The sequence below is a fragment of the Melanotaenia boesemani genome, chromosome 2 (genome assembly GCF_017639745.1).
Source record: "Melanotaenia boesemani isolate fMelBoe1 chromosome 2, fMelBoe1.pri, whole genome shotgun sequence".
In the NCBI taxonomy this organism is placed as follows: Eukaryota; Metazoa; Chordata; class Actinopteri; order Atheriniformes; family Melanotaeniidae; genus Melanotaenia; species Melanotaenia boesemani.
The window spans coordinates 5,486,087-5,507,112 of NC_055683.1; the positions used below are offsets into that span (position 1 = coordinate 5,486,087).

Below are 21,026 nucleotides of genomic sequence, written 5' to 3' on the forward strand. Positions count from 1 at the left end.
TTCCCCAAATGTCTAAAAGCTAAATGTGATTCAATATAAGCTCATGCTGATGTGATGCTTTTCCTAAATTTGTTTTCAAAATGCAATGTCGCACAATCGCTACAGAATCTCCTCTCAAAAACCCGCGATCTCCTCAGTGTTTGGAATCTGGGATTGACAAGCCCGGTCCCTTCAAAGATCCCGCTTGCTGCTCGATACGCGCTGATGACGTAACGAGGCCTCGTTCGGTCTATCACGTGACTTTTGGCATGCTGAATCAATCATAGACATCATAAAGGATAGACGCCGCATTAGCTATTGGAGCGCGAGAAATGCGGCCGCCATATTGGACCGGTAGCTAATCAGATAGTACGCAGCCAAACAAGATGCCAGAGTATTGTGCAGCATATTCCTGTTCGAATTTGCGGACCGTCGAAAACAGGGCACGTGGGATTACTTTTCACAAGTAAGTTTGAATACTACTATTGGTCATATTGTGTGAATCGAACATTACTGTGCTATATTTATGCACATCAGTGAAATCGTAGCTAGCTTGGTAGGCTATGTTTAGTGCCGATGTTCACGCGGCATCAACTGAGACCGCATAAATCATAGCAATGCCTTAGATTACAACTGTAGAAATTTAACTGATATTACTAGTATATCATATTGACAAGCACTGGTTTCACAGCCTGTGTTATTCACATATATTTCACCACCATCAGTAAGCTTCTCTTCATGACTCATTCTCTCCCCATCTACTTGAAAATGCAGACAACTGAATATCTGAAAAGTTTCCAAATAAGTTTAACAGGGTTGGTTCATTATAGTTTTGCATCACAATAGTAGTTTTGTTAAAGAATTATTGTAAGATGTTAGAAGGAAACAAATAAGCTTGACCATATTTGTGAAATGTTCTTGTGCAGTGTCCCTAGTTTCCCGTTTTCATTTGTTAGGTTTCCCAAAGACAGAGACTTGAGGAAGAAATGGGAAGTGGCTTTGAGGAGGGAAGGATTCACTGCCAGTGTTTTCTCTGTGCTTTGTAGTGAACATTTTAAGCCAGGAGATTTTGATAGGACAGGCCAGATTGTCCGACTCAGAGATGGTGTTATTCCATCCATTTTCTTATTCCCAGTTCATCTCCAAAAAGTAGGTGTATAACTGATTTATAAATGTAAATCACCGGGCAGGGTGAGATATTCTTTTTAACTATTATGCTTCTTCCTTTTAGCTGGAAAAGCTTAGGACAACAAATACGTCCAGAAGAGCTGACGAGAACATGTCTGTGGCCTTTCAGGATGAGCCAACAACTGACACCTCTCAACCACAACCTCAGCCTGATGAGGTGAATATTTTTACTGTTGACATCATGTCTTAATGGCCCTGGAACAGCAGCATATCACATATTATGGTCCTGCTGCCACTCACAAATAAACCCATTCATTCACAATTAAATACTATTTAAACATTCCTGGCACACACACACACACACAGTACTGGCAATGACTTTCACAGGTGAAGACTATAAGAAATAATGTGGGCCATACACTTGTGGTGTCAATGTGATGTGTGTGGAGTTAAATATCACTCAAACCATGTTCATTCATCCCTGTAGGATCACAGTTACGCTCTGCCTGCTTCTCCCACTGCTCTTAAGAGAAGACTTGAGGAAACTCAAGCAAGGGTGGAAAGCCTGGCGAGAGACAAAAAGAACGCTGTGGCCAGAGAAAAGAGGGCAAATAGGGCAGTAAAGTCTCTTTTGGAGAATTTGAGGGAAAAGAACCTCATTAATGAAGAGCTCAAAGAGAGGCTTGAATTTTACTCAGGTAAAACACAATTAGCTCTTTAAAATTCATGCAGATGTTTTTATTTATTTATTTTTTTTACCTTTTTCACAGTCTTAAACTCTTTAGTTATTATCTAAAGGGGATTTGCCAATTTTTGCTAATATAATTTCAGACCTTCAGCTCGACTTTATGGCAAAGCAGGGCATGACATGAGCTCCATGTCGCTCTGTTCCCTTGTGCATCGAGTTCCTAAGATGCTGCGTTCTCTATATCAGCTTGATATTATGTCAACATTGCCATGTTCTTTCCTCAGGTTTGTCTCTGTTCATAATGTTTTGTAATCAGTCAGATAAGTGTGTAATAAGGTCAGGGTGTGTGTGTTAACATGATACTGGTTTGTAATGTTTTTCAGTGTTCAGATTTATTTGTTGGAATTTGTCCTGTGTTTCAGGTCCGGAATGCTTCTAAATGGTTTGTATAACACAAGATCAACGTCATGCAGATGTCAGAAGGATGGTATGTCTGCTCATATCATCATCGTTTGTTAAAATGCTTTTCAATATGCAGTTTTGTGCTTGTTAGAATTGTCTTGTACTTAGTGTATTTCAGCCCAGGTGCTTCTAAATGGTGTGTATTACACAAAATCAAGTACATTATAGTGTCACAATTGTACTTGTTGCACGTGTTCTTGTTCTCCAGGTTCTGCAGTTTCATTGTTGCCTGGATGTAACAGAAGTTTCACCACTTTGAATGAATTAAATTTCGTGGTGCTTTTTTGGGTGTCTTGTTTTCCAGTCATCAGAGTAATTATACTTTTTTCTTATGTAGGTACCTGTCTGTCATTGGATTTGTCATCAGTATTGACACTCTGATGCTGATGATTCCTGAATTGCTCCAAGTACAGCGGTATGTGCTCACCTACAGGTTCAGCCAGGACCACTTGGAGCTCCTATTTAATTCCATCAGAGCAGCAGGTTGGCTTGATGTTACTTTGATTACGATAAATTCCGATTACAATAAATAAGTAAAGATACTTTATTAATGTCTTTATGTTATGTCTTGGGAGTAATTATGTATTGTGTGTTTGTTTTCAATACAAGGCGGTTGGAATAACAATCCATCTACACGCCAGTTCTTCTGCCGTCTAATGGTCCGGTGCGGTGTCTCACCGAGTGAGACCGGCAATGTGGCTGCTCAAGATGACACGGTGTCCCTCTCTGCTGTAGAGATGTCCACAGCAGAAACTACAGAGGAGCACCCATCTCCATTCGCCAACATTTCGGCTCTCTTGTGTGACCACAGCTATCTTCCCACTCGGTTTGGTGGTCTGGTGGAAAATGCTCTTGTCTACATAGCAGGGTTTGTAGTCCGGCAGATTCTCCAAAAACTGTCCTGTGATGTGTGCCGTGCAAGCTTGGTCAGAGATGCTGTACCATCATCATTTGATGAGAGCTACCCTCTTTTAGCCCTGAAAAACAACTGCGGCTTAGTAATTCCATCACATGGCACAGTAAAGGTTTGTTTGTTTGTTGTTTTTTCTTTGCATATTGAAGTTGCTTTATTTATTTTCTTTATTCTTCAAAGTGTCTTTTAGCACTGTGCAGAGCATTATATAAGTATATTGTAATATTATCAATATTATTATGATTTTAAGGTGCTAAAAGCTGCAGAAAGGGTCATTCGCCAGGCTTCAACAAAGCAAGCTCCAAAGGTGTCAACAGTCACACACATAGTCCGGGAAGAGATTGGAACGGACGGCGTTTTTCTGCTTGGGCAGCACATTGAGGAGACACAGTTTGGTATTGACAACCATCATTCCAACTTGTTGTCATTATTTGTGTCTGTGTTTCTCAACATAAGGCTGCACCACGGTGCCAAACTGACCACCCTTGAACTGCAAAAAGGTAGCACAAGGAAAAAAAGGAGCAAAACAGTCCTCTTTCCGGGGTTTTAGCTCTAAAACCTCTGTGTGATACTTTGTACATTTGTAAATATGGTTTGAGATGAGGATGATGTGTTCATATGTTAACTTGAGAATATACATGTACATTACATTTTATTCTCTATGTGCTTTGTACAGCCTTAAAGGCTTCTCTTTTTCTCTGTGTAGTAAATCATTTTCCATTTCTCTGGTATAGATCTTTAATCTACATTTGTATGAATGATATTGATACGCTGTATATGATTTGTATGTTTTCCGTTTTTCTAATCATACATCTTACATCCTATGTGTATATATATGATTGATATTGATATGCTGATGTATTCATGTTTTCCTTTTATTTAAAATGTATATATGTATATATAGAGATAGAAAGAAATAAAGATAGACAGATACAGTAGATATAGAGATACAATAGATAAATATAGAGATGGATACAGATAAATTACATATATATGAATTAAACTGATAGTTCACATTTGAATTGTATACATTTTCATTTTCTTATATCTATTATGTTTTATGTAGAAATATGATGTATTCAGAAATTGATATATGTATATCTTAAAAGTCTAATCGTGTATTGTCTCCCTAATAATGTGGTTGACTTTGCTGCTTTTCTGTTATACATTAGTGTGTGAATATATCTCTCTATATCTCTCTCTCTCTCTATATATATATATATATATATATGTATGTATGTATGTCTGTGTATATACTCAGAGACAATGCTCGCAACACTTCCGTGTCACATGCTCGACACGTGATCGAGCAGACGGCTCGAGCGTAACATCCCTACCGGCCCGTCTTCAGCCAAGAGGCCCAACCTGTCCTCCCCAGCTCTGTCCGTGTCTGCCAGTGATGGAAAAGGTAAATATACTGCATGCATTACTTTGCAGGGTAAGGCATACATGAATTGTTCTATTTGTGTTTTTACCTCTTGCCTGGTCAGTGTTAGAAGCCATCAGAGTTGCAAAGTAATTTAGTTTGGTCTGAGGAGTTCCGGGTGGAATGCCGTACGACTCTGACGCATTCCACTGAAGCTCCACTCTTCGTCCCGAAGTTGCTCGCATGTAAGCGCTCCACTTTGTGGGACGCTGACCGCCTAGTACTCACCCGGCATCCAGATGAAAAGTGCCAAAAATCCCTCCGGGGCTAAAACCCTCCTGTCTAGACAGTTGGAAAAAACAACGGAGCATGACTATGCTATGCTAACGGAAGCTGCTAGCTCCACGGCTAAGCGAGGCAGAGAAAACGTCGCCGTCAAACACGCCAGAGAAAAAACCACAGGAGAAAAAAACTAAAGACACACCCGAAGACAAGATAAATGACTCTTTAAAGGAAGACATCTTGTCAGCCATTAACCAACTCGGTCAACGACTTAATGATCGGATGGATGATCTCTCCTCACAAATACAACAACACAGTGCGATGTTAGCCTCAGTAGCAAAAACAACACAACTTAACTCAGAAGATAAGTTGCAAAACAAAAATCAGATCTTTGGAACAACAGGTTGGCTCCCTTCTCCAAGAGAAGGAAGACTTAAAGGAGAGGCTGGTGGAACAAGACGGATACAAAAGAAGATGGAGTCTTCGGATTAAGGGGAAAAAAGAAGATGTGAATGAGAACATTAGAGCTGAGGTAATCAATCTACTATGCAAAGTATCCCCCTATCTGGCTGAGAAGATGGAAGATGCTGTGGATGTTGTACACAGGGTAGGAAGAAAGATGGAAAACAGGCACAGACAAATTATCGTTCTATTTTCCAAAAGAAACATCCGAGATGACATCTGGAGAAAAACAAAGTCTTCAGCGGTGTGCAAAGAGGCAGGTGTCCGATTTACGGAAGATCTAACAAAGGATGACTTTCTGGCGAGGCAAGCAATGTGGCCCAAGATTGAGCAAGCGAGAAAAGAGGGTAAAGCTGCAGGTTTCCGAGGTCCACATGGTTACATCAACGGCAAACGCATCGAAGAGAGACCAAAAGGAGCGGGTTGAGTATTGGGAATGTCTGAATCCTATATGAACAGATTGTTCCAAAATGGGACGTTCACAGTTATTACTACTTCCTCCTTAACTGTTATTCCCAAACTTCTGATTCTTTTATGAGTTCCTTATCGTCCTTTCAAGGTGTTATTTCTTGTTCTTCCTTTAATGCTAGGGGGTTAAAAGACTCAGTCAAAAGAAAAGCTGTTTTCCTTTTTTGCAAAAATTTGAGATCCAACATTTTCTTTTTTCAAGAAACGCACTCCGATAAATCCGATGTTAGATTCTGGTCCCAGCAATGGGGAGATAAGATTATTTTTAGTCATGGTTCGAATCGCTCTGCAGGAGTGGCAATTTGCTTTAATAAATTTTTAGGTGAAATTGTCTTAGAAAAGACTGATAATGAAGGGCACTGGATAATGTGTGTTTTGAAAATAGAAAAGCCACCTTTATTTTGATCAATGTCTATGGCTATAATAACGAATTTAAAAATAAAACTTTGCTTTATAAAATTACCAATATCATAGAAGAGTTAAAAACAACTTATATGACTGACCTTGTAGTTGGAGGCGACTTTAACATGGTTGCCGATGAATGTTTAGACAGATGGCCCACAAAATATTCACAGAGTTGCCCAAACCCAATTATTAGCAACTTCATGAATGAAAATGGCCTGTTAGATGTGTGGAGAGACAGTTTTCCTAATACAAAACAATTTACATGGTTAAAACCCAATGGGAATTCGAAATCAAGAATTGATTTTTGGTTGGTGTCTACTTCCATCATGCAGCTTCAAATCCATACAAGTAACTCTATAAACCCCCTCAGTGATCATTGAGTGTGTCTCAAACCGCACACTTACATGAGTGCACTGGAAGGTAGTGCGTAGTGCGCACTAAGCACTACCTTCTGTAGTGCACACTATCGTGGGTAAGTCCTGATCCAAATTGAGCACTAACGTTTTGCACTTACCGGTAGTGACGTACCAGCTTAGCGGCGCCGCTCCGTTAATATACCTTTTTTTTCTTCCAAAATCCAAAATCACATCAACATACGTGTTTGCATGTCATACTTTTATGCTAAAACAGCTTTTAAATAAGCAAAGATATCTTAACTGAATTAAAGTACTTTACATTATACATCTGTTTTCATTGCTGTTTACACTGATACCGTTCACGTCTGGCAACAGGAAACCGATTATACTAGAAATCATCATTCAAAATATGAAATGCAGTAATGACGCTAAAACGGAGATGCAGAAAACATTTTATTTAAAATTTTAATTAAATCATTTCTCTCTTGCTGCCTCCTCTTCTCCACAGCAGCGTCCTAGCCCGCAGGGGATAAATGCCTCAGTGCCACTGCTAGCTCGGTAGTTTGATGCCACAGTGACCTACGGTGAACACAAAATGGAAGGTTATATAAAAGCAAACATTATTATATATATGTACTTTATGGTTACTTTGCAGACGCTTATCTAAAGTGATGTACAATCAGCTACGGCTTCGTCAGCGGTACCAACGAAACGGGCCGGTTCTCTAAACCAGCGGTGTTTCCTAATCAGTTTTCAGATTAAGGACCATTTCGTTTACGCCAGAGACCCCGCAGTGCTTAATCTGGAGGTTCAACAATAATGAATAAACATACGGAACCTATAGCATTAATCTTTTTTAACACTTATAGCCCATCTAGATCCGCGAAATCGGCTATAAAACTGCTAACATTTACGTTGCTAACTCTACTGCAGCCTCCAACAAATGATCAGATCCATAACTGTCATTAGGGATAGAAGAGATAAGAAACATGCTGCAGTTTATATTAGAATTTTGATCAAATATCTTCATACTTACAACAGTTGAAAATACTCTCCGCATGCTTCGGTACCGCTGAGTCGGTGGCTGCCGGCTCTGAAAACTGGTTGAAAGTCCCTCCCCTTCCGCTACGTCAGCAAGATGGCGTCCGTTTAGTGCGTGTAGTGTCCATCGTTTCGCACTAGATTTTTGGCTGAGTTTAGGGCAGCATCCGGGTACTTTCAGTGCACTGAGTTTTTACTGAAATTTCTGTGTCAGCGCACTAAGCACTTAAATGTAGTGTTCGAAGTATAGAAGTGCGCGGTTTGGGACACACCCATAGTGTAATTAGCTTGGTTATGTCCAGTCAGTCTCTATCAAGGAGAAGAAAGGACTACTGGAAGTTCAATTCATCCCTTTTGAGAAATGATGAGTTTTGCTCCAAGATTAAAGAACTAATCTCAGATACTAAGAATAATACCAACCTATCTCACATACAAAAGTGGGAATATTTGAAATTTTTAATCAGGAAAATCTCATCACCTTCAGTAAAAGACTACAATTGGTAAACAAGGTAAAGGAAAACAATTTGATTAAATCCCTTCTCAACTATTACTCTAAAGTGAATTGGTCTGAAGAAGATAAAATAGTAATATCAAATTTACAGACTCAATTGGACCAGTTCTATCTAAATAAAGCCAAGGGTGCATTTATCAGATCACGGTCGAAATGGATAGAAGAAGGTGAAAAAAATTCTTCCTTTTTCTTTAGGCTTGAAAAACGAAGGCAAGAAAATAATACCATCTCGTGTTTATTAATTAATGGAGAGGAATGCATAAACTCAAACTCAATAACTAGAGAAATTTACAAATATTATAGTACAATGTATTCCTCTTCTTATAACGAACAACATTCCAAATATTTTTTTCAAACAATAGAGGATAAGCTACCGAAAATTGATAATCATTTTAAAAAATTATGTGAAGAAAATCTGAAGCTGGCAGAATTAGATGAAGCTGTTAAAAATATTGCATCTGATCGTTCACCTGGTCCAGACGGTCTAACCGCTAATTTCTACAAGTATTTTTGGGAGGAAATAAGAGATTTATTATTTAATGCTATTACAGAAAGTATTACCCAAAAGGAATTGATGACAACAATGAAACAAGGTGTGATTACATTGATCCCTAAACCAGAAAAAGATAAATGACTGTTAAATAATTTTAGACCGATTACTCTTCTGAATACAGACTACAAAATCCTTACCACTGCATTAGCAATTAGATTAAAAAATGGTCTCCCAAAAATCATAAGTAACTCACAGTCAGGATTCATGAAAGGTAGATCAATTCATAATAATATTAGAATGGTTTTAGACTTAATAGATTACAGTGATCTGATCACAGATGATTCTTATATTTTATTTCTTGACTTTAAAAAAGCGTTTGACTCAATTGAACATCCTTTAATTTTTGATACATTAAAATATTTTGGATTCGGAGAATACTTTTTGGATATAATTAAAATGTTACACACAGATATTAATAGCTGTATTTCCCTCACTGAAGGTACTACCCACAGATTCAATATAGGAAGAGGCATTAGACAGGGATGTAGTCTATCTCCACTATTGTTTATTATGGCTGCTGAACTGATGTCTATTCGGTTAAAAAACTCTGAAATTGAAGGCATCTCTATAGATGGAAATAAAATGCTCATCAGCCAACTGGCTGATGACACAACGTTGTTCCTGAAAAATAAGGTTCAGATACCGCTTGTTCTTCAGATGATTAGTTTATTCTCTCAGGCTTCAGGCCTTACTCTTAATCTGGATAAATGTGAACTTCTAAGTGTTCATGACAGCTCGGACAAGATATTATATGGTATCCCTGTTAAAAAGGTAGTTCGTTATCTGGGCATATGGGTTTCCAAAAACCATGATACTAGTAACAGCAAAAACATCCAGAAGCCAATTGAAAAATCCAGAAAAATCCTAAATAGTTGGTTGCAAAGAGACTTAACATTATTTGGTAGATCACTATTAACAAAAACAGAACTTATTTCCAGACTCACTTACCCCGCCTATTCTCTACCCCTTTCTGCAAAAAATATTAAAGAAATTAACACCCTTATATTCAATTTTATTTGGAAAAACAAACATCATTATATCAAAAAAGTAGACATGATTAAAAATTATGAGCAGGGAGGAATTAATGCTATTGATTTTGAAACTATGAACGGTGTACTTAAGTTAAAATGGCTTCAGTCATTTTTAAGATATAGCGAAGACATTTGGTTCGCTTTGCCAAAGTTTATTTTTAAAAAGTTAGGTGGCATTGATCTTTTATTGAAATGTGATTTTGAAGTTAATAAACTACCCATTAAACTCTCAGCCTTTCATCAGCAGGTATTGTTCTACTGGAAGATGATTTATAAACATAACTTTAGTCCACATAACGTACCGTTATGGAACAATAGGGTGATCCTGAGAAGAAGAAAATCTATATTCATGGAGGGATGGATGGAAAAACAAATTTGGTCCATTTTTCATTTGTTGGATGATAATGGACATTTATTAAAAGTTGAAGATTTTTGCAGGAAACATAAAATGGTATGTACCCAGGAGGATTACAAAAATGTGGTTGATAACATTCCAACCGCCATGGTTAACTTAATCAGGAATAATTTAGCTCAGACCCAAATGCCCAAACTGCATAAAATAAGAATTAATGACACAAACTTCCTAGATAAAAAGTGTAATAACCAGTTTCTAAGGAAAGTCTTAAATGACCAATTTTATCCAGGTTCCTCTAAAAGAACATATTATCTCAGAAATTATTTTAACAAACAAGAAATTCGGTCTATAAGAACAAAATTCTTTAAATTTCCAATCCCTCCTAAATGTAAAGAAATCCATTTTAAAATTTTAAATGATATTTATCCTTCACAGGAATACATTAAGAAAATATTCAAATTTGAACTGGATGGATGTTATTTCTGTAAATCATCGCCGGAATCAACAGAGCATCTTTTCTTTGAATGCAAGGTTGTAAATAATCTTTGGTTGGAAATACACAATTGGTTGATGTCCAAATCTCTTCAAATAGATTCCCTTTCCTTCAAGAGCATCAAATATGGGATATCAATAAAAAACAAAAAGATCGAATATTTAGTTAATAATATTATATTGCTAGTTAAGTTCTATATTCATAAATGTCGCTTCATGAAATCTCCCCCATCTGAAAAAGCTTTTAATAATGATTTCCTACTACTACGTAAGTCATTAAAAAACATTAATACACCCTCCGCTAGTAAGCTTTTCTCAACAATATCAGAATTTAATATGCACAAACCCCCGGGTTCTTGCTAATAATTACATTTCATTTTCATTTTCTCTTTTTTCTTAACTCCCTTTTTTTTCTCTCGAGTTATGGGTCTATTTTAAATTTGTCTGATTCCCTGGTTGTCCTACTGGTATACAGTTCATATTTATCTCCTACATTTGTATCTAAAGCATCCTTAGTTAAGGAGAATTCTGTTATTCTGTTAGTTGGTATTCCATGTGATTATGTTGTAGGTGAAAATGTCTTTCACCAATGTCCTAATACTTTGTAATGTTCTTTCATTATGTTTAATAAACAAAAAAAAAAAAAAAAATTTAGTTTGGTCTGACACTTTGCTACTTTATATTTGATGCTTTTACACATGAATGTTTGTCAATCTTCGTTAGAAAAAAACTAGTCTGGGACAAAATACTGCTTACGGAGAACTACAATGTTGTCCCGGAGCAAAAGCAACTTTCCAACAATACTGTTTTGATGCGTTAGCCTCAACAGGCTAACTAGCCACAACTAAGAGATCCACCTCCAAACAATGGAGGAGTCGAGACACCCCAGTTTGCTAAAGGCTTTTTTACTTCCTCAAAAGTTAATTAAGAAGAAGCATGGGCGCGCTTACACATTAAGTGAATTTATTTATAGTTATCACATACATATAGTGATAAATGTGTTTTTTCCAAACCAGCTTTCAGTGAAAGTTACTGCAACCGAACGAGCTAGCTAAGTAGCTAGAAAGACACCCCCACCGGAGCGGCTCAGCTGAGCTCCCAGAAGAACACAGGGGATGTTTAGTCAACCCCTTAAAAAAGAAATAAGTACGTTTTAACGGGTAGTAGTTCTCTGTGTATTTGTAAAAACTATTCTTTAAAGAGTCTAGTGCCCTCGACGCGAGTACACTTGTTTTTAGACAACTATTGTCAAGCTAGCTATTGTTCGACACTTCGTTAAGTTGGGCGAAGCGTTGTCCTGCTTAAGTTGTAGCTGTGTCACTTTGAACAGTTTTACCGCGTTCATCAAGAAAGCAAATTACACACACGCTTCTGAGTGTCTTTTTCACGTCCCTTTGTTGAGAGGCTTTTAGTTATCAAGTGTGCTAACAATAATACTACGAAGCCCATTCTTGGTAGTCTCCATTGTCTTCACTGCTGCACCGCGCTGTACTTTTCGTTGTCCACTTTTTAAAGTAACGCAAATAAAACGCATTATATAAAGAACATTTAAACCCTCCCAGATGAGCTCATCAATTCCTCAGACCTCGGGCTAACCAACGGCGACGATGCCAGCCAACTCCATACTAGTCTCGGAGGGCTTGGAGGGGGGATTGGTGGGGGTGGCCAGGATGCAGCTGCAAAACACAAACAGCTGTCAGAGCCCTTGCGTTCGGGAGCACCAACACAGCCAGGCGGTCCCACTCCCAACAGCGCATCATCTGGAGCTCCCATTGGGAGCTCATGTATTCTCCATCGTCCTCCAGATGAATATGATGGCCAATGCGGGCCCCTATGGTGGTCCGTACGGCCAGTCTGCTGGCCAGGGGTTACCTGGAGCAGGGCTGGGCCCACAGCTCCAGAATAAGGCAGGCCTGCCCAACAATATGAACACTCAGTTCAGCATGGACAAGAAGGCATCCCGGGTCAAGGCATGCCTGGGATGGTAGGGTTTCTTTCTGAACTTTAAAGATATAGCTGTCTTAGAAGTCTCTTTCTACTGTTGACATGTACCTAAAAACATGCAGGCGATAAATTTCCTCAGCTTGCTTTCAAAACTTTTAAGACAAAAGAAAAACCTGCCGTTAAGGAAACGTTTTTATCTATAAGAAGCTGTTGCATTATTTGTGTGAGAGCCACAAACATGTCTGAGGAAAATATTAAGAAGTGAAGAAGTGCATCGTGGGATAGTTGATTTTATATAAAAATCTAGACTAAGATGAGATAAGATAAGACCGTTATTTGTCCCCAGCAGGAGGAGACAGACCCTCCCAGCCAGATTGACCCCAGCTCCATAGAGAGGGCCTACGCTGCACTGAGCCTTACAGACCAGGGCAACCAGATGCCACAGCAGACGCCGCAGGCCAACATGCCAAACCAGGGGCTGCAGGGACAACCTGGGATGAGGAGTCTAAATGCCATGGGTTAGTTTAGTTTGTGTATCATACAGTTTAACACGGACCTTAACTGAACATCAGTTTTCTCGTCTGCAACAACGGTTTACTAAACCTAAATGAACTAACTTTTTCTGCTGAGCTTTCAAATGCAGTAAATTAATTGCTGTTCACAGGACATAACAGGTATTTGTGCACACTGGACTTGGTCTTTGTTTTACATTTGTATGACCTTAATTTTTTCCAACTGTTGAGCTGACTCGTGATCAGTCACTTTGTTAAACAAATCTGATTTATATTAAAATGTAGTCCACAGTCACATGTCTTATGGTGATCTCTTGCTCGCTGCTAAGGAATAAATTCTGAAGTGGACACTGACTAATTTTTCTCCAGGCCAAAAAACTGCTAATGTTCAGATGTTTGGCACAGAGACTTTTGTTTGCTATCATCAGCTTTTTAACTTCATTGTGATTTCTTTCTAGGAGGAAACTCTATGGGAGTGAATGGTGGAGTGGGGGTGCAGCCCTCCAACCAGCAGTCCACATTACTGGCAGACGCCATGTTGCACAACAACATTACAGCGCAGAGGTCAGGCTGCTTTTCACTTTTGTGCTTCAGCTTTAGTCGAGTTGTCATACAGCAGACTTTCAGAAAGTCAAAATAAATCCTGCATTGCCTGAAATCTTAACTTCTTTTCTGCGGTTTTCTCTCAGTTTGATGAACGACAGTGTGGGGAACCTGGGCTCCATGCCCACAGCTACTCCCCCCTCTGCTGCAGGGATGAGAAAGTCTTGGCATGAAGACATCACGCAAGACCTCCGCAACCATCTTGTCCACAAACTGTGAGTCTCTTGTCTAGCAAAGGTTCTAACAAACTAGGTCGTTTGCAGAACCAGATGATCTTAGAGGCTATCTAAACTCAGGTTAGCTGCAATGTTTTTCATGCATTTGTGTGTGTGAGCAGTGTGCAGGCCCTCTTTCCTACTCCTGACCCAGCTGCTCTGAAGGACCGGCGGATGGAGAATCTGGTGGCTTATGCACGAAAAGTAGAAGGGGACATGTACGAGTCGGCCAACAGTAGGGTATGAGACCTGCATACTCAGAGTATAATTAAATGTGCCATGGTCATCGTACATTTGTTATCCCCCGACTGTACTGTGTAACAATCTCCTGCTGTGTCCTCTCCAGGTGGAGTACTACCACCTCCTGGCTGAGAAGATCTATAAAATCCAGAAAGAGCTGGAAGAAAAGAGGAGGACTCGGCTCCAGAAGCAGGGCATGATGCCCGGCCAACCTGGCATTGCCTCTTCTGGCCTTCCACAGGGGCCCCCTGGTGTGGCCTTACCTTGCCTTGACTATTCAGAAATGATCTGAATACTTCATGTACTACTGGTGACAATAAACAGACATTTTGACCTTTTATTGCAGGAAATAGCTAAAGTTAGGCAAATTAGTTTGGCAATTCACTTGGATTTCATGTCCCCAGCAAAAGCAGCAACAATGAGAAAAAATTCACCCATTAAGAATCACACTACTCGCTCATCTAAACAGAGTAATGTTGGTTCTTATGACATGAATTTGATCAAATGAATAATACTAATGTAGGACAGTGGAAAGTGTATTACCATAACTGTATTAAAGTGTTTCAAAACAACAATGAAAAACAAAATATATCATTAATAAAATGTTAACTGGGAAAAAAAGTATTTTCATATGTATAAATGCAAAATATTTTGACATTGTCTTGCCTGAAAAAAGGTAGTAGTAGGTAGAAGTGTGTGTGTGTATATATATATATATATATATCTATAATGTAAAACAGGTTTGAATACTTGAAAACTGGCTGAACTGTAAGCTCACAAGTGACTTGTTTCTATTTTAGCATGGAGATGGCATCCATTATTACTAAAAAGAAACGTTATTAAATATCAACCATTAGTAGAAATAGATAAAATATTAAGACGCTGATTATGTTACCATCATTGCATGGAAGAGTTTTAACATTGTGAATGGTTTCCAACAGTTTTCTTAGCCCATGAACTAATTTCTATTACAATGTCTGGTCTTAATGAAGTGCTGTCTGATGGCGGACAGTCACTGCCATTTGGTATTTGTCTTCTGCCTTGGCCACTGAGATAAGATATTCCCAGAATATTAAATGACAGTCTATAAATAAAACTACAAAAAGGTTTGCAGATGACAAATTCAAAATGAGGCCATATTTCTCAAAACGTTTAGCATATTCCCCCCCCCCCCCCCCCCCCCCCCCCCCCCGCTATGGGGTTATAATGATTTACATTCTCTTTATTTATATAGTTTACATTGTGCCTGACAGCTTTCCAACTTACATTTAGAAGAGAAAATGTGTGAATTATTTAAAAAATGTAGAAGGCTTTTTAAAAGGTTTACTTTTGCATATTTGGTTGAAAACACTGTAGGCTACTGCAAGGTATAAAGGTGGAGCACCACTGTCCCCTGCAGATTGAATAGATGATTGCCGATAGGGCACGGAGTCGGTTTCCGGACACACCCGAACACTTACGAAGACAACCTCCCCTCTTCTTCCCTTCCTCCCTCCCTCCCTCCTCCCCTTCACGCCTAATGTTGCTGTACCTCAAACCCTCCCCCCGTATCAGAGGAGTAGAAACAACAAGCCGCCATTTTGTTTGTGCGGACAGACCGTCAGAAACAGGAGATAACCGATAGAAGGAGCGACTCCGGCAGCCGACGGCAACCGCTCCGGAACCGCTGGGGGAAGCCAGAGTAGCCAAATCCTGTCCGTGCTATCCAGAGAGGGAGAGCATCACGACAAAAGATAAGACGTCAGTGGAGGGAAAGCCGACTCGGTGACATATATATTTATATAAATAAATATAAATATATATATGTATGCATGAAAAGGAAATACTCCGAAAAATCCAAGGAAGGGGGTGTTTTGCGGAGCGGCGACGGGGAGGAGAGGCGGAAGAGGGCAATATTACGAGGAAAAACCTGCGAAAAGGGGAAAACATCAACATGAAAAATCATTATGTGTCTGTCGCGGAGGAAGGAAAGAGTCCGCATAGACAATTATATAAATAAATTGCTGCCGGGCAGAAGGGAGAGGTGGAAAGAAATACGGGTTTAAAGAGAAGGGGAAAATTGCCAGGACCAACACTAAGGGGGGGCATTCACCATCACAAAGAGTCAATGAGAGGATTTTGTCAGCCAGAAATATTTTAAGGAGGAGTGTTAAGGTTACTGTGTCGATTCAAAGCTTTCCGCTTTCGAAACAGCCATAATTTTCCAGCAGTTCAGCGTTAATTTTTTTTTTTTTTTTTTTTTTTTTGAAAAACAAGAAATCTCTCATTTTTTCGCTTGTCACCGTTGCTCCGCTTGTGGTTTTGGTTAAAACCTTTTCTTTTTCTCCATGCATGGTCAGGACATCTCTAAGCAGTGAAAAAAACAGTGATTAATAATCACGCTGTTCATCATCTGTGATTGCAAGTGTTCAAACCAAGCGAGAACCAGAGGAGGAACCTCTGCAGGACCACAAGATAAGTAACCCGACAGACCTTCCTGTACAATATTAAAGTAATTGGATGAATCTGACCGCCCTGCTGATTGGCAATTAACGCTACTATTGCCTTCAAGAACTATACCGTCATAGAAAAAGGAGGAAAAAAGAGAAGGGGGAAAACTGCATGCGATGAGATTGCACAGGAGCAGTGATTTTTAGATTTGAACGGGTTTTCAGTTTTAACCTTTGCCAACTGTGCTGACTGCAACAGACATTTTGCGTTTGGGGTTTTTATCAACCAAATGTGCAATAACAGCCTGTTCTTTCTGACCCAGTGCCTTGCATGGTCAAACACTAAGTGCACATTTAAGTCAGCATGCACATGCAAAAGAAAAGTCATGCATGAAAATATACATCTGCAATAGATTTTTATTTTTATGGACAGGTGTGTGTGGCTTCTGCATTCCAACTGTTAAGCCAATTAAGTTGTTTTCTTGTTATTGCCACCAGTTACCCTTTAACTGTTTATTAAAACTATACTGTCGGGTGTCTTTCACACACCGAGTGATTGCCTTTTTTAACCTCTGGAAAAATTAAGGAATCAGTGACACCGCCAGCAGGGAGAAGCCTGGCTAGGTGAGAGAAATACTAAATCCAGCCAAGGATTTTTTTTTTTAAACTGTTGCGGGAGATAGCGGTTCACAGAAGTTAACAGAGAAGTATCCCTGACTTGAGTTGTTTTGGACACCGTTTTCATATTCGTGCCATCACAAAGACTGTCCACTTGGGAGCTTTTTCCAGATCTGAAATATAAGATTTCTCCTGTTGACTATGGCAGACAGAACTGAGTGCAGTACGGAGGACGGATCTTTGGACAGTTTCTGTGTCGCAGCAGAGGCTACATGAGGTTGCCGCACGCTTGCCTTTTTGCCGACTCCACCTTCCCACCTCCTCCTGTTCAAATCTGTGAAGAAACAAAATCTCCGACAGGGGAGGGGGACTGATTTCTGCAGAGGTACGAACCGAGAGGGTGAACTCAAAAGAGTTCAACATTGCTGTCCTCTCCCCTACCGTCCCCCCAAGCGGTGGGGGAACGATCAGAAACATTTCTTGAAGGGAGTAGGAGACGGAAATAAAGGAAATACACTACAGTCCCCCCTTTTTTTAATTCGTCAAAAAATATGGCCGATAATGTCCTGGAGTCCGGCCCGCCTTCAGCCAAGAGGCCCAAGCTGTCCTCCCCAGCTCTGTCCGTGTCTGCCAGTGATGGAAATGGTAAATATACTGCATGCATTACTTTGCAGGGTAAGGCATACATGAATTGTTCTATTTGTGATTTTACAACTTACCTGGTCAGTGTTAGAAGTCATCAGAGTTGCAAAGTAATTTAGTTTGGTCTGACACTTTGCTACTTTATATTTGATGCTTTTACACATGAATGTTTGTCAATCTTCGTTAGAAAAAAACTAGTCTGGGACAAAATACTGCTTACGGAGAACTACAATGTTGTCCCGGAGCAAAAGCAACTTTCCAACAATACTGTTTTGATGCGTTAGCCTCAACAGGCTAACTAGCCACAACTAAGAGATCCACCTCCAAACAATGGAGGAGTCGAGACACCCCAGTTTGCTAAAGGCTTTTTTACTTCCTCAAAAGTTAATTAAGAAGAAGCATGGGCGCGCTTACACATTAAGTGAATTTATTTATAGTTATCACATACATATAGTGATAAATGTGTTTTTTCCAAACCAGCTTTCAGTGAAAGTTACTGCAACCGAACGAGCTAGCTAAGTAGCTAGAAAGACACCCCCACCGGAGCGGCTCAGCTGAGCTCCCAGAAGAACACAGGGGATGTTTAGTCAACCCCTTAAAAAAGAAATAAGTACGTTTTAACGGGTAGTAGTTCTCTGTGTATTTGTAAAAACTATTCTTTAAAGAGTCTAGTGCCCTCGACGCGAGTACACTTGTTTTTAGACAACTATTGTCAAGCTAGCTATTGTTCGACACTTCGTTAAGTTGGGCGAAGCGTTGTCCTGCTTAAGTTGTAGCTGTGTCACTTTGAACAGTTTTACCGCGTTCATCAAGAAAGCAAATTACACACACGCTTCTGAGTGTCTTTTTCACGTCCCTTTGTTGAGAGGCTTTTAGTTATCAAGTGCGCTAACAATAATACTACGAAGCCCATTCTTGGTAGTCTCCATTGTCTTCACTGCTGCACCGCGCTGTACTTTTCGTTGTCCACTTTTTAAAGTAACGCAAATAAAACGCATTATATAAAGAATATTTAAACGTGTTAACATTGAGTATGAATGCAACTGTCTCTGTGAATGAAATCATTGACTGATATTAAGCAAGAAGTTGTAAATTCTTTGCATTTCCTATTGCATAGTATTTCTATTAAAACGCCGAGTTAGTATTATGGTCTATTTCAATCTGCCCCCAGGTGCCCCTCCAACACTAAATAAACATTCATTTAAAATAGATTTCCTTTTCAATTTACCTCATTATTTGAACTCCTAATGCAATATAGTCAGGAATTTAGGTTTTTTTTGCATTGATTCACAATATTGGATAATGTTAAATGAAGGAAATGTTTTGATTGTTTTAATATCATTTATTATAATCCAGACACTTCTAGATTTGTCTGTCTGTCCAGGAGTAAGACTTCTTGTGCTTTCTGCTCTTCCATGCTCGTCTTCCATAAACTGCTGCATAAACCTACCTGCATACCATAGTGTTTACCTTCTGCGGCTTCTCACCTTGTCCCCACTGCGTCCACATTTCATGTATGGAACTCCACCAAACCACACGCTGATGCCCAAGAGAGAAGTCTAGGTTATGAAAGGCAGCTACTGCTGCACTGGTTTTCAAGCTATGAGATGTAGATAAAGGGTTGAACTTTCTTTTTGTTTGTTTTTGTTTTAATGATGAGAATGGAAAGAAAGATTTTTTTTTTTCCTCTTTGGTAAAATTTTTGTTTTTTTATTCCTTCATGTCTAGATTTTGGTTCATTCTTTGACTTGGAGCAGGACCTCCCAGATGAGCTCATCAATTCTTCAGACCTCGGGCTAACCAACGGCGACGATGCCAGCCAACTCCATACTAGTCTCGGAGGGCTTGGAGGGGGGATTGGTGGGGGTGGCCAGGATGCAGCTGCAAAACATAAACAGCTGTCAGAGCTCTTGCGTTCGGGAGCACCAGCACAGCCAGGCGGTCCCACTCCCAACAGCGCATCATCTGGAGCTCCCATGGGGATGATGGGGGGCGTCAGCGTGTCCTCCGGTGGACCTCAAGGCATTCATCCTCAGAACCAGCAGCAACAACCTGGATTAATGCAGCAGGTTGGGATGGTTGGAGGCGTGGCGGCACTCAACCGAGCAGCAGCCATGATGGGTGCCCAAAAGGGCAACGCGGGACAGCAGCAGCAAGGGCTGATAGGGGGGCAGGTTGTCAATGGCTCGCCTAGAATGGGCTATCCTGGCAATGCTGGCATGGGTAACAATAGTAATATTTTGGCAGAGACATTACAGCAGCAGGGCAACCAGCCGATTGGAGCCGGGGGTCAGGCAGGGATGAGACCACAGCAGCCTGGCACGCTGAACAAGGTAGGTGCACCCACGGGGGCAGAGCCATACAGTACTGGTGGTTGGTCAGAAAGTGACATCTCAATTCAGCTAATTTTATTTTATGTCTATAGATTACTTCAGTATTAAGACTAAAACACTCCCCTTTAAACATCCTGATCAATATTCTCTAACAGCTAAACGTTTTGATATGCACTGAAGCAACCTTTTTAATGTGCACGTGAAAGCATAAAAAGAGCAATTCTAGAGTATTAATCTGGTTCTGCCTGCAACAGTCCTGTATCTCAGGCAGGATTAACATAAAATTGTGGTTAACATGGACAGGAATGTGCCACATTCTTCTGAAGAGAGTTAATTAAGGTGTAAACTGAAGTAAACCTATAAGACGTTGCATGTTTAAGACTGCTGAGGATGAGTTTTTCAAAGCAGGTGCAGGGAACAGTGTGGATATGTGTTGGGCCTGCAGCTACATCACAGTTTACTCTGCGGTATCGATTATTAACCTCCTTGCTAGTCAATATTCCACATGACTGTTGTGATTTGCTATTAAGGTGTGCAAAAGCATTACCGTAAACCGTTGTTAAATGCCTGGATAGAGCTGTTATCCTGTTGCTTCTGTGCATTAGTGAACAAAATAGTTATCTTTGAATATCATCGGGCATTTTCCGAGAACTGGAAGTTGTTTTTATAAAAGCGCAGATGTGCAGATGAAAAATCTTAAATAGATGTTTTTCCCCACCTCGCGTATTAGCTCATAATGGATCAGCTTGGTGCTTACCATGTTTTCATTTGTTGGAGTCTGCAGCTGAAGGTGCCTTTCTCCAGGTCTAAAATTTTACACGTCTGTGCTCTAGGAAGGAAAATCAGGATAAATCAGAAGTGACATTGTCATTGCAGAATAATTTTAATGTAATATTTGAAAAGTAAATCTGTGATACTATAGCTTTTGTTGTCATGTTAGATGATATTGTGAAACCTCGTGTGATTTCACAAATGTTAAAAAATACTAAGTCAGTGGC

The 21,026-nt window shown here is 39.8% G+C and overlaps 4 protein-coding genes across 15 annotated transcripts in view; all 4 read left to right on the forward strand.

Moving 5' to 3' along the window:
• Positions 1-264: 264 nt before the first annotated feature.
• LOC121654719 (THAP domain-containing protein 6-like) lies at positions 265-1,877 on the forward strand. Of its 2 annotated transcripts, none has more exons than XM_042008972.1 (4): positions 265-445; positions 1,026-1,128; positions 1,211-1,324; positions 1,595-1,877. In XM_042008972.1, the coding sequence occupies exons 1-4, from the start codon at positions 366-368 to the stop codon at positions 1,826-1,828; spliced, it is 531 nt and encodes a 176-aa protein (XP_041864906.1). In that variant the 5' UTR covers positions 265-365; the 3' UTR covers positions 1,829-1,877. The 2 variants fall into 2 exon arrangements, with proteins under 2 accessions (XP_041864906.1, XP_041864896.1); XM_042008962.1 differs by having other exon boundaries at positions 366-445; positions 936-1,128.
• Positions 1,878-2,103: 226 nt separating this feature from the next.
• On the forward strand, positions 2,104-4,186 carry LOC121654496. The gene is made up of 4 exons (XM_042008669.1): positions 2,104-2,282; positions 2,595-2,740; positions 2,867-3,282; positions 3,421-4,186. Exons 1-4 carry the CDS (start codon positions 2,263-2,265, stop codon positions 3,718-3,720), a joined length of 882 nt encoding a protein of 293 aa, XP_041864603.1. The 5' UTR covers positions 2,104-2,262; the 3' UTR covers positions 3,721-4,186.
• Positions 4,187-4,480: 294 nt separating this feature from the next.
• Positions 4,481-14,640, forward strand: LOC121654616 (histone acetyltransferase p300-like). Its single transcript, XM_042008835.1, has 6 exons — positions 4,481-4,578; positions 12,783-12,954; positions 13,407-13,512; positions 13,638-13,766; positions 13,889-14,006; positions 14,113-14,640. The coding sequence occupies exons 1-6, from the start codon at positions 4,570-4,572 to the stop codon at positions 14,296-14,298; spliced, it is 720 nt and encodes a 239-aa protein (XP_041864769.1). The 5' UTR covers positions 4,481-4,569; the 3' UTR covers positions 14,299-14,640.
• Positions 14,641-17,025: 2,385 nt separating this feature from the next.
• Positions 17,026-21,026, forward strand: part of LOC121653619 (histone acetyltransferase p300-like) — a 28,054-nt gene continuing 24,053 nt past the window's right edge. For 10 of the 11 annotated variants that reach the window (XM_042007211.1, XM_042007270.1, XM_042007229.1 and 7 more), the window contains exons 1-2: positions 17,027-17,698; positions 19,424-20,028. In XM_042007211.1, coding sequence (XP_041863145.1) covers positions 17,605-17,698; positions 19,424-20,028 — 699 coding nt within the window. In that variant the 5' untranslated portion in view covers positions 17,027-17,604. Of the gene's footprint in view, positions 17,699-19,423; positions 20,029-21,026 lie in introns of all 11 variants that reach the window. The other variant, XM_042007262.1, reaches the window with a different exon arrangement.

Coding starts and splice junctions, on each gene's coding strand:
- LOC121654496 (XM_042008669.1), top strand. CDS start 2,263: ATGCAGATGTCAGAAGGATG. Junction 2,741..2,866: donor TAATTCCATCAGAGCAGCAG/GTTGGCTTGATG, acceptor TTTCAATACAAG/GCGGTTGGAATAACAATCCA. Junction 3,283..3,420: donor CATCACATGGCACAGTAAAG/GTTTGTTTGTTT, acceptor TATGATTTTAAG/GTGCTAAAAGCTGCAGAAAG.
- LOC121654719 (XM_042008962.1), top strand. CDS start 366: ATGCCAGAGTATTGTGCAGCATATTCCTGTTCGAATTTGCGGACCGTC. Junction 446..935: donor CGTGGGATTACTTTTCACAA/GTAAGTTTGAAT, acceptor TTCATTTGTTAG/GTTTCCCAAAGACAGAGACT. Junction 1,129..1,210: donor TCCCAGTTCATCTCCAAAAA/GTAGGTGTATAA, acceptor TCTTCCTTTTAG/CTGGAAAAGCTTAGGACAAC.
- LOC121654616 (XM_042008835.1), top strand. Junction 12,955..13,406: donor GAGGAGTCTAAATGCCATGG/GTTAGTTTAGTT, acceptor ATTTCTTTCTAG/GAGGAAACTCTATGGGAGTG. Junction 13,767..13,888: donor AACCATCTTGTCCACAAACT/GTGAGTCTCTTG, acceptor GTGTGTGAGCAG/TGTGCAGGCCCTCTTTCCTA.